This window comes from Schistosoma mansoni, assembly GCF_000237925.1.
Source record: "Schistosoma mansoni, WGS project CABG00000000 data, chromosome 4 unplaced supercontig 0032, strain Puerto Rico, whole genome shotgun sequence".
In the NCBI taxonomy this organism is placed as follows: Eukaryota; Metazoa; Platyhelminthes; class Trematoda; order Strigeidida; family Schistosomatidae; genus Schistosoma; species Schistosoma mansoni.
Genome location: NW_017386017.1, coordinates 1711768 through 1724876, shown reverse-complemented (window position 1 = coordinate 1724876; position 13109 = coordinate 1711768). Strand labels below are relative to the sequence as shown.

The window sequence follows — 13109 nt, the reverse complement described above, 5'->3', positions numbered from 1 at the left end:
ATGATGATTACCCTAGTTATCTAATAACCTCTAGTGAAAATCCTAATGAATTTGATGTAGATGTTTCAGAAAAGCCAAATTCCGATGACCTAAAATCAAATATCGTTCATAATCATCTATTCATTTCTAGTGGATTCTGCATTCAATACGAGAAATGTGTTCTAAATAAAGTCATATTAATTGTAAATTGGAGATATGAAGATCCAACATTATTTCGTGGGGGAGGAAAATGTTGGAGAATTTTCAAATTACAGATTGTTTTTTAAAAAAATCAGAATCAAAACTTCGAATCTTCAAAAAAGGGGAGGTGTTAAGTCGGCTTACAGTAAACTCTATCAGAGCCTCCAGAGGCTCATAAAGAGCCCCAACCAATCAGCGATTAGTTAGGAGCTATGCTACTAAAATAACGAGGTCCTGATTGGCTGTTTAACATACTGCTACTATGGAAACTCAAGGTCTTTTAATTACTATAAAACCCCTGTTTTTCTGTACATAAATGAACCCTGTAGTAAAGTGCTTCTCTCATACTCGTGTCTTTTCTCTGGTCTTCAAGTCGCTGAATAGTTCTAGCTCGGGGATACGGAACTAGCTGAGGGAAGCAAATATAGCGTTCACAATCGGCCAGACGTAACAGTTTATTTATTTAAATACGTAAATATTGGTACAAAAGGGCATCAGATATATATGCGCCACACAAATCTCATTTAATTTGTGTGAGGGCTGGGATGCTGCCCAGGTGTTCAAGCTGCAGCAGGTGGTTTTCTTAGGAGGGCCATACCCTGAGCCTTTAACCTAAAGATCTGATCCTTAAGACAGTAGAGTATCGTAAGGAGATGCAGTCCTATGGTAGCGGGTCACCAACAATGGATTCATACGCCATTTGTTTCCTCAGGATCCTGGAGCTCATGTACACCATTGGTTTGGAATCAGGGTTTTCCAACTCCCCTAGGTGGACATTCCGTGTCCACTAAGCCGGTTAAAGCGCCGGAAATTCACTTTTCGTACCCTCAATTTTGTGAACAACACCCCTGCCAGGAGAAGGCAGTGAGTAGAACTTCCCTGGCAGAGGCTGTATACGCGTGGCCTTGAAGGTAAACATCATTGAAATTGTTTTCAATGATTACTTGGTTCATACATTTCACAGTATGGGTAAATTTATTAAAAAAATTTTGTGAAAATACTACAATCTCTATAAATCTCTCATATATTTTTTTAGATGAATTAAGAAAAAATGTCAACCTAATGTTTTCCTGAAAAAGAAACCGTATGAACACTAAAAAATATTCACTGTATTCGTCATTAGGCCTTTACAGAAAGTAACGTTGAATGATTAAACAAAATAAGTAAGACAGTTGAATAATAATAATCAAGAAACACTTGTTGTTGTAGGATTTAATTTATCCTACAGATCTCTACTACTAGAATTGTAAAAGCGATACTGACGATCCTAGAGTCAATGTGAAAGTTATAGTCAGAACAAGGACAATTCGACTTTAAAATTTATCTGTTTTTAAACGTAGAAAAAAAGAACAATTTGACTAGTATAATAATTAAAGGAATGATAGTCACCAAAATGGAACATACCGACCAGTATTGCGTATCTTATCGAAATGAATAAAAGTTATGAATCATACCAATATATAATAGGGATGACAATGTCCTTTAATTGGTAAGACACACGCAACAGGGATAGTTTACAGACACATCAGACCAGATTGACATAGTGGGCAACAATTTGATTGGTTAATAATGGGCATAACTACTAATCATTTAAGTATTTGATTAAATTGCCTTCTTTAATTTTTTTAGTAAAAATATTCAAGCTATAATTCATTATCAGAAGGGGTTTTTTTTAGAGATTTCAGTATTTTCATAGTTGAAAGCATGAGTCAATTGAAGCTAGACCACCTTGGAAAACCTGGAAGCACTGGACGACCGTTTCGTCCTATTGTGGGACTCATCGGCAGTGCACTCAATGGTCTATCGGTTAACTGCTCTGGCGCGAGACTGGTAGGTCCTGAGTTCAAATCTCGCGAGGCGAGATCATGGATGTGTACTGCTGAGGAATCCCACAATAGGACGAAACAGCCGTCCTGTGCTTCCAGGTTTTTCATGGTGGTCTAGCTTCAATTGACTCATGCTTTCAACTATGATTATAATTCAATATCAGAAAAGGGTTTTGTGAAGATCATAGTAATTTAATAGTTGTAATAATGAGTCGATTAAAGTTAGACCACCATAAAAAATGTGGAAGCAATGGATAGCCGTTTCGTTCTAGTATGGGACTCCTCAGCAGTGAGCATCTACGATCCCTCACATCAGCCATTCAATACTTTCAGGTTTTCCATGGTGGTCTAACTTGAATCGACTCACGATATAAACTAATAAATTATAATCATTTGTTTACCAATCTTATTTCACTAATCAAATCATTACATTTATAATATTTACAGATTATGACAAAGTGAACAGTTTGTAATGTGTTTTAATAAATTGATAATCAAATTATAAAAAATAATTTCGATAAAGTAGTTGATAGTTGTGGGGAAGATTTATAGCTCAGGTGGATGATTTTGATGGAGTTTTATTCTCTAAACTGGATGGTTTAGTCATGGAGCTTTTATCATTATTCTGAACAACATCATCATTATAAACTTCTATCAAATTGTTAATGATATAATAATATGCGTATAATTTTATATAGTTGAAATCATGAGTCAATTGAAGCTAGACCACCATCGAAAACCTAGAGGCACTGGACGGCCGTTTCGTCCTATTATGGGACTCCTCAGCAGTGCTCATCCACGATCCTGCCTCGCGAGATTCGAACCCAGGACCTATCAATCTCGCGCGCGAGCGCTCAACTATATAAATTTACTAAAATCTCCACAAAACCCCTTCTAATATGCGTATAAGACAAAAAGAAAACCAGAAATATTGTGAAGTAATTACAAATTCAATTAAACATGAATGAAATGTTTTACGTATGCAATTAATGAAATAATCATTCAATACATTCACCAAGAATTAGGTATCTTTCTACATTTTCATAATGTGTTTAATACGAAGGGAGAAATAAGCAACAAAAGCTAAATTTTTCAATATTGTCTTATTCAGTTCATAATCTGTTAAGTAGTACCATTATGTTTTGTTTTTGTTCGATTCAATGAATCATAAGCTTCCCTTTAATGTGTAACTTATTATTATAATTCCCTTCTATTTCAAAATTACTGTAATTGAAAAATGACCTTTGTATCTGGTTTTTTTCCTTTTCCTTAATGCATTAGTGAAGTGAACAAGAACACGACTGGGGGCAATCGAATATATGTGAGCACACAATTACACACTATCTCACTAAATTCTGATAGCCATACAGTAAACAGTTAATTTGCAAATTAACAATCAATTGTCTCAATCTTCACTGTTCCTTCTGCAAATATCAGTCCGACTTCTCTGATTTCATTATTCATGCATTTTCGTACCAATTGCGCTTCATTTCTGTTCGTTCCTTATCGATCTTCTGCCAAAATACATTCTATGTCTGACTATCACCACATACTACTTATGTGGATATAAGTAGACCACACCACACTAGTTTAGATATGGATGTATTTTTCTCATTTCTTATATATTGTATTCCTATCAGTTATACGTTTATGTATGTACTTTATTGAAATACTTGAATCAAAAATGGATCAGTTAAGTTGTTATCTTTGATCTTAACAATTAATCAAGTCATTGAAAAGATATATATACGAATATTCGTCAATATTAGAACGAATAACTTGACAAATATTGGGTGTTAAGCATAGAGAAGATATTATTTGTGAAAATTATTGTTATTGAGGTAAGTTGGTGGTTGGAGGTGGTCAACAGGAAACCCTGGACCCGGGTTTCGTACTACTTGGCACTCGTCAGCAAGGTGTACCTGTAATCGTTGAGGGAACTGATGCTCCCTGACGGATTCGATCCCGTGTCACTCAGCTTCACAGTCAGAGACGTTACCACTGAGCTCAAATTTTCAAATTTTCAAGATAAAATTACAAAAAGAAATCATTTACCAAGTAAGTTCTGGGGATTTAACATCCCCAACTATTATATTTGAAATAATCTCAGCGATTGAAATTTAAATAATTCCAACGTTTTGTCCAGCAAACTTATCTGGACTTCTTCAAGGTAATGATCGAAATCAAAATTATCAAAGAAATGTGTAGTGTTTAACAATCAAATCAAATTTATACTGTGCTAATCCAATCCTATTTAAATGACTTTAGGAAATAGGATAACATGAGTCAGTTATATATGGGTCAAGATTTAGTTATTAATAGTTGATATTCGGTGTTAATTTATTGAAGGTTGAAATTGTTCCTGAATCATCAATGTGCATGTAAAATAAGAATCATCAAATACGTAATTGTATTGCTAAAATATCCCAGATTAATTTCAGTCGAAATAAGGAGGCATGTGAAATAAACAGGTTGAATAGGGAATGGGTCCAATTACTTGTTAACGAATATTTGCCAAGTAGTCGCTAGTTGAATACCATTCTTTCGGTTCAGGCTGTTCTTGTTCGTCCATATATACAGAGCTTCTGCTGTCAATTTTTCTTTATGTGTTAAAACTTTTCCGAAGTATTTCGGTCCCTCAAAAATCAATCTTGTATCCTGTTTCCAACGTATGTAACGCTATTGCAGACTTATTCTCAAGTTTCTTCGGATCAATTGAGGATTTAGGAACATTTTTCAAACACTGTTTGTATTCCTTCAACCTTACATTTGATTTTCTGAAAGTTTCTCCCACATAAGCTGCATTACAATTATAACAGTTGGTCTCATAGACAATATTTTATTGTTCTTCCTTTGGAAATCCATCCTTAACTTTCACTAGTGGTGATCTCATGGTATCATTGGTCCGAAAATGCACTCTTATATCACGTTTGCTTAAAATTTTCTTAGTTTCTTCCGATGTTTCACTACGGTACGAGATGACTATAGAGGACTTTCAATCTTTCGGTGTACACTCCAATCTAATTTTTCTTTTATTTCAAATAATCTTCTTTAAAAAATTTTTGTGTCAATTGTTCTTCCCTAAACGTAGACAAAACTCCATTCAATTCAACCTGTTGGTCTTTCTTATCTGTAATAAGATTAATACTCCTGTTAATGAGATTTTTAACCACTGTGACTTTCGTACAATACGCATGAGCCGAACCATGATCTAAGTATGTCTCAGAATGTGTTGATTTCTTTAATACACTTATTTCCAGCTTATTATTAATATGTCTTCGTTCAACCAAACAATCAAGAAACTCTAGTTTGTGGTCATTGAACTCTATTTCCTTTGTTAACCTAATGCTCTCTGAAATACTGTTTGTATTTTCAAACAGTTCTCCTAAACCATTTCGTTTAATGATAATAAAAAAAAAAATCATCTACATGCCAAAACCAAACTTTTTGTGGATTTACACATCTTGTGATCTCACTGGTTTCTAAGGAATGATTGAATAAATTCGCTACAATCGGAGGAACTGGTGAACCCATTGCCACACTTTTCTTTCTGTGAATGTCTTCTCGAAATGTGAATAAGGTGAATTGTAAACACAACTCCAAGCACTTAATAACTTTGGATGAATCTAATGGGCATAGTAAATTCAAATCTGAGTGAGATTCTAAACAACCATAAATAATATTCAATGCTCTATTGATAGGTACATTGGTAAATAAGAAAGATACATCAAAACTTGCCATCATTTCATCCTCTTCTATATGGATGGTATCAATATTATTCTTGGATTCAATAGTTTTTTTTAATTCTATAACTAATCAATTTGTCATGCGGTTTAAGTATCCTAGCAAGGTATTTCGCTAGATTTTATGTCCGTGAATTTGTAAAATCAACCACTGATCTTAGGAAGAATACTATTCTTGGGAATCTTTAGTAGTCTATAGAATCTACAAGAATTGCAACTCTTTGGATATAATCTGAACCATAATAACAGTCCTAGTTTTACTTTTACCGACTGTAAGGTTTTGCTGGTTTCAGCCTTAAGTTTATTAGGCGTTGTCAGATGTTTCGTTTCTTTTGGAGATGTTCCATAACGTTTTTCTCGTAGTCTGACTTGTTCATAATAACTGTCGTGTTCCCTTTATCTGCTCTCGTAATGATAATCATCTTATCATTTCTAAGATGTTTTGATACATATAATTCATTTTTAGTCAGATTATAATCGTGTGGTTTTTGACGTAATAAAGTCGCCACTATTTTATTCTTCAAATCATTTCCTGTATCATTATGAATTATATTCAATGGTGTTTTATTTACAGGTGTAATATTGAAAGGTGATAGTTTCGTTTCTCTGTCACTAGCCGAACTTACGCGTTACAAGTCTCACTGTTGTACGAAATAACCTAGTTCTTCAAGGCCGTAAACTAGTTTGAGACAATTCTCTTTGGCTATATATTAAGTACAGACTAGTGGGTAGACGATCAAGATAATAACAGTACTCTTGGCTTATTCACAATTTTGTCGGGTCTTCTTTATGATTCTGCAATCAAACTTATATTTCCTTTCATTTATCTGAAGTTTAGAATTATCTGTATAATCAAGAGTTGTATAGATACTTTGAACCATTTGACTAAGTATGACATGGAGCTGTGAATAGATGGCTTTCACCATTGTCGTTTAACCGATTGTTAAAATCTCTCTGTGAAACTTGTAAGACTGTGTCTTTTTCAATGGTCTTTGAGTAGACTTTCCAATAGAACTGTTACTACATATTAAGTACGATTATCTTGCATACCAGTCATTGATAACCAAACTATAAAATGAGTCACAATGATTGTATTGAATACATCGTTACAACGCACAAGATGGAGATCGAAGATCCAAGTAGATTTATTGTATGGCAAATTATCGAAATAGGCATAACAACTTTTGGACTTAAATCACCGTCAACCTCAAGCCATCAGTATATCTTACAAGCAAATGATTTCATTTTTTCAGCTACCAAATGGACAATGAAAATCGTCAAATACTATAGATTTAAGTATTGGAGGAATAAATCTTTTACCATTCATGTACATGTATTCCTTAATATGTAATAATGTGTCTACTCTGATTTTACAGACGTCAGGAAACGTGAACGTGAATTGGCTATTTCAAACTCTTTTTACTTAACTTATAATATTTCTAAAATACTCTCCAATATCTTTTGGTAGTTCTATTCTGAGTTTTCTGTAGTGATGGAGCGAGAACCGATGAGGCTAGGTTACTCATATCAGCTTTAAAAACCCTAGCATCTACACTACAGCCTGAAAAATTGACAGAATCAAGTTGAAAATAGCATTTGAATGTGCTCACGGCAACATTTGTATCATAAGAGCAGTTAAAATAACTTCAAAAGATACTCATTATTCAGCTTATTATTACCCTATTACGAAAGAACAACGAAATACTTTTAGATTTAATACTATCATTATTCTGCCAGGGAAGTCCTACTCACTGCCTTCTCGTGGCATTACTGTTGTTTACGAAATCGAGAAGATGAAAAGCGAATGTCCGGCGCTTTAACAGGGTTGGTGAACACCAATATTTTTGTTTATTAACAATAAACAGATGACATTTGTTCAAGCTAGTAATTAACTTCTACAGCAAATCCAAATTATTGCTGTAGATAGTAATAGTGACAATGAATCCATTTTTCTGTTTAAATCAAATAATACTTGTTCACGGCTATTTAAATTTCAGGTCATAGACTCTTTAAAGCTTCACAGATTTTTCTTAAGGTCTAACTTTTACACAATTATGACAACAAACATAATGAAAAGGATATAAGCTTCAAAGGCATAGTTTACTACAAGGAAAACAAGATCAAGATTTGAGCAAGTATGAAAAATATGGAAGCACCGAAATACTGTTTTCAACAGTGATGTTGAACCAAACGAAGATTTAGTAGACACCCGATTTCGAGATCAACAGGTCGGATTCCGTAAGGATCGGTCGTACATAGACCAAATCACGACACTATGGACCATCGTTGGACAACCAATTGAATGGAATTCATCACTATACATCAACTTTCCTGACTATGAGAAAGCACTTGACAGTGTGGATAGGAGGATTTCGTGAAACCTTCTTCAACACTAGGCTGTAACTGAGAAGATCGTCAACATCATATGGAATTTATACAACGGATAACACTGCGAAGTCGTGCATGAAGACCATCTGACGGATGGATTCCAAGTGAGGACAGGTGTCAGAGAAGGCTGGCTACTCTAGCCTTCTTTCTTTCTTCTAGTGGTCGACTGCACTATGAAGACCTACAAATCTGAGGGGAAGCACGGAATACAATGGACAACTTGGATGCAACTAGACGATTCGGACCTCGCCGATGACTTACCTCTTCTACCTCATACACACCAACAAATGCAGGTCAAGGCAGCCAACATAGCAGTAGCCTCTGCATCAGTAGACTTCAAACTACTGAAGGAAAAATCAAGATCCTAAAATACAAAGAGGCAGACATAAAGACTCATTGCACGAGGAATTGGAGACAAACATCAAAAGAATGAATAGCAGTTGGTAACAACTGGAAAGGAAAGACCCGGACAAAGTTGGTTGAAGAATCCCGATAGACGGCCTATGCTCCAATATGGGTAACAGGAGTAAGTAACTTAACACTGGTTTTTATAGATATGATTACCATAAATATAACATCAGAAGACTAACGTGCGTTATGGTGAATGCAGTTTAGTGGATACATTTGACAATTCAAAATACGCCTAATTTGATTCATAATATTCCCATTATTTGATGAAGTTAGTTTATTATTACCATTATTCAAGTGAATTCCAAAATATGAGCGTACCCATACGTTTTCAGCGTTCAGTAAAATTACAAAACCAAGTATTTTCGGGCACTTCATGTTCATTTATTAAAACTTGGAGAACTACTACAACTATTACCAGAAAAGTGCAAATAATTATAAGAAATCGTCAATACAAGTTACTCAATGTGTTTTTATCGGATACCATCAGCAGCAGTCTATTGTGGGTGGTAATACAACAGCTTTGAGCTGAAGAAGGAATCAAGAAAAGGTGTTAGAGGTTGGTAGGACTTACGTAGCGGAAATCAACTAACTGCATTAGAAAGCAAGTCCAACTTGAAATCTCGAAGGGGAAAGGGGAAAAGAAAGACCAACAAACGCGTTGAATCGGAAACTGGAAGCAGAAATTAAAAGAATGCATTAAAACTGGGAAACACTGTAAATTATTGCCCAGAACAGGGTTCAATAGAGAATTCAGAAGGAAGTATTTACTCCTCCGTGAGGAGTAACAGGTGTAAGTAGAGCAAGTTAGTGACACTCTAAAATCTATTCTAGCAATTAAAACATTTTGAGAAATCCTTCACTTCCTGAATTAATGTCCTGGCAGGAAAATTTCCTAGTTAACTGGGTTCCATAATCACAGAAGCACCGAATAGGTAACTTCAGATTACAAATAAATCAGTACAATTTTCAAATAATGAAAAACAGTATTGAAATATACAAAGTATACGACAATTAAAATAGATAGTCACTACATAGCAACAAAAGCTACCAGTATCAAATTGAGTGCTTTTGAAGTGCCAAATATTAAACATTAAATCAGTAACATACTCTGTATCTGTGAGAAAAAACTGATTCAGTTACAACTCATATGATTTGGCAATAAACAAAATAACTACAGTCAATTCATTTAGGTTATCATCAACATTCCACATTAATTTATTATATGATTGTGTCAATTCCAAACTAATTTATGGTATTTGTTTAGTTAATAAATTCAAATGAACAAATTTCATCAAAACTATTGCCATTCATTCAATAATTAGTCTACTTCAGGTCAACAATCTCTAATTTCTTTTTACCTTCTTTGTCTATGTTGAAATGTCTTAGTGTAATTACACTGAGGTCATATACTACTATTGAATATTCAAAAGTTCTAATCAGTCTGAAACGTTGTTGTCTGGTAAGATTTAGAATAGAAGAAACTTGAATTGAAGTAGGAAACAACATCTAACTGAATTTTCTAAATGCATCGTTCCAACAAGATTGTTAATCATGAATGGAGTGATGATGGCCTCTCCATTCCTAATGATGAAACTAATGGTTCATGCGTCATCATCATCAGAATGACTACTCACATGATATGCACAATATACACTTCACACAAATATTTAGTGTTTTAATGGAACAAGAGTAGGAATTAGTTTAATGTGAAATGAGTAACTACACACACACTGAACTAGTGTACCTTTTAACCAACAACTCATACATCTAACACTCTCGGAAGTGATGAAGAATGCCAATCAGATTGTAGTTGTGAATATGATCAGATCATCATCAGACCATACTTATGCATTAATCACCGTTTAATATTTCCAATCAACAACAGTAACTATCTGCAACACAATTGAGTACAAGGTGAATGCTTTCACTTTAATAAGCTATGAATGTACACAATCTGTCCCTCTATAATAATTGTTGTCTAAAGCATTGTAACAAGTAGTTGCATATTTCACTGATCAAAACGATAATCTGCATTTCATTTCATACAACAAATCCTTGTGAAATATCAAACAACCTAATCGAGTGAAACATTTCACCAAATAACACTTGACTACCGTCATTTCCATGATACAATCAGTGAAACACTGTTTCCTGATAACCTTGTGTACAGTAAGATCACTGTTATATCCCCTGGTGAATTATGAATGGTAACTCTGAGGACTAGTTATGGACCAATGTAATATGTACATTTCTTATTGTATAATTGTTGTATCATTAGCTTTATTTTGACCTTTGACCTATTATTATACGATTCTTGAGTTATCGTCAGTCTATCTATTACTTTCCCCCTATTTACAGCCACATTTGGCCAATTATTGTACGAATGTTATTTTCTATTTTTTGGTACGATGTGATCTGTTTGGTTTGTATATAAACCTAGTATGTCTGTGAATAATGATTCATATTGCTGAGGCCGTTATTAGTGTTCTGGACTTAACTGGCTGGGCTAGGCAGAAAGCAGGACTGACAAGTATCCAAGAGTGCTCGTACGATTTTATGTATCATTGTTCCGATCAATAAATTCACTGCACTCTAACTGGGCGTTCATATACTAAAGAGGGCACTCAAGCAATCGATATAACAACTGGCACTTACACGTTACAACAATCACAACACTCATCCATCAGCACAAATCACATCATGATGACGATGATGATGATATTTGTTACGGGTTGGTGATGAACTGTGAATAAGTTCGATTTTCGTTTCACTCTTCATTTAATCATGATTCTAATTGAGTGAGTCGAATTCTGTCTCTTATTTCTCTGTTTGGTCTACATTAATGATGAATAGATCTTTGTCAGATCACATAATCCAGTCATCTCCAGTACTCCAGAGTTATCATCCTCTTCATTTACAAATACTCTGTCAGTGTCTTCATTTCAATTTCATTACAATGTTGGTTTCAAAACAATTCATTACTCTGTCGTGAACTATTCATCTCTTCATGCTCATTCAAAAGTACCTTATTATTTCGAACTGACTAAATGTAGCAGCATGTATGTAGCAGCACGTATGTAGCAGTGAAATACAGTGAATACATCGTATTCTCCAAGCAATCTCGTTCTCCATTTCCTCCTATAGAATCCTCGTCATAATTCGACTTTCCATCAAGTCGATAGTTGATTGGTCATTGTGACGAGACATTTGGTTGGATGATCAACTGTGTGTTTCACTCTATATAATCTCAATAGTGTTCTCTTCACTGTGAATAGATTATTTGATAGTGTTGAAATGGCTTCACGTGAATACAAAAATGACTGCATTATCGTAAGTGTTCAATTTGATTTCACAGTGTATTTAATTGTTTTTCATTTAGTTTGATGATAGTTATGAAGGATATTCAGCGAAGAATTTCACTTTACCGGAACCCTATGAAAAACATATTTCAACGATTTTGATTCCTGGAGGAATGGTTCGGAGTCGTTTGGATAGAATGTCTATTGATATATTAGATGACTATGAGAAATCTGGTGTAAAATCTGTCTACATAATTTGTATATTGAAAGGAGGCTTCAAATTCGCTTCCGACTTATTCAAAACATTACAAGAGTATTCATTTACACGTCGAAGTTACATCAAAGTCAGTATTGATTTCCTCGCTGCAAGTACATACGTCGTAAGTAGTAATGATGTTTTGTGATGTAATTTCTATCAATTTATTTAGGATGATTCAGTGGGTCATGATACCAACATCACTCCGTGTACAAATATGGAGAAGTTCAGAGATAAGGTAGGTTGAAAGGTGATGGAGGGAATTTCTAATGATCATTTGGTTGTTTTTGAAAGGATGTACTGATTGTGGAAGATATGGTTGACACTGGAACAAGTTTAAACGAACTGGAGAGATTTGTGAGGAAATACGAACCGAAATCTGTTTATTCTGCATGGTACGTTCTGTTGATGTTGTTCTCTCTTCTGTATTGTCATAGAATGCATTCGAATTGAGCGTAATGATTAAATTGAGTTGGATGTTAAGTGTGTTGAACAAGTGGATTGATTGCCTAGTATAGCCTATCATAAACAATTAGTAAAATGTTCAAGGAAATATTTCCTTGAAAATGCTTGGACCAGATTACCAGGCGAAACGTTGGATTTACTTCAAATTCATTCGCTGAGAGTTTACAAATATATTCTTCCTATTTTATGTTTCACATCGGCTCGGCACCCAAATACTCTGCAACTATTCGTCCTAATTTAGACGAAAGTTCTCATATAGTCAGTAAGATGCTTTAAGCACCGGATCTATCGACTGTTCACACTCAACAGCTAGACCTAATTTGTATGCATTTTCACATTGACAATCACCAAACCAATTACTTTATACTCTTGATAGTTGTGCAATAACATGTGTTGATGTCATTTTTCAATTGAATCATAGTTTACTAGTCAAAAGAATAGCCGAAGTTCCTGGATATAAACCAACCTGTAAGTCTTCAATACTAAAATTGTTCGTAACAGAACTATCACTGTATTTGTACAAAAGTTAATTTGTTTGTAT

The 13109-nt window shown here is 34.4% G+C and overlaps 1 protein-coding gene across 1 annotated transcript; it reads left to right on the top strand.

The window, feature by feature from the left end:
- Window positions 1–11842: 11842 nt before the first annotated feature.
- Window positions 11843–12556, top strand: Smp_049850.1 (hypoxanthine-guanine phosphoribosyltransferase,putative; the record flags this gene model as incomplete). The annotated part of the gene is made up of 4 exons (XM_018791167.1): window positions 11843–11878; window positions 11928–12227; window positions 12276–12341; window positions 12398–12556. The coding sequence occupies 4 exons, from the start codon at window positions 11843–11845 to the stop codon at window positions 12554–12556; spliced, it is 561 nt and encodes a 186-aa protein (XP_018645680.1).
- Between the last annotated feature and the right edge of the window lie 553 nt (window positions 12557–13109).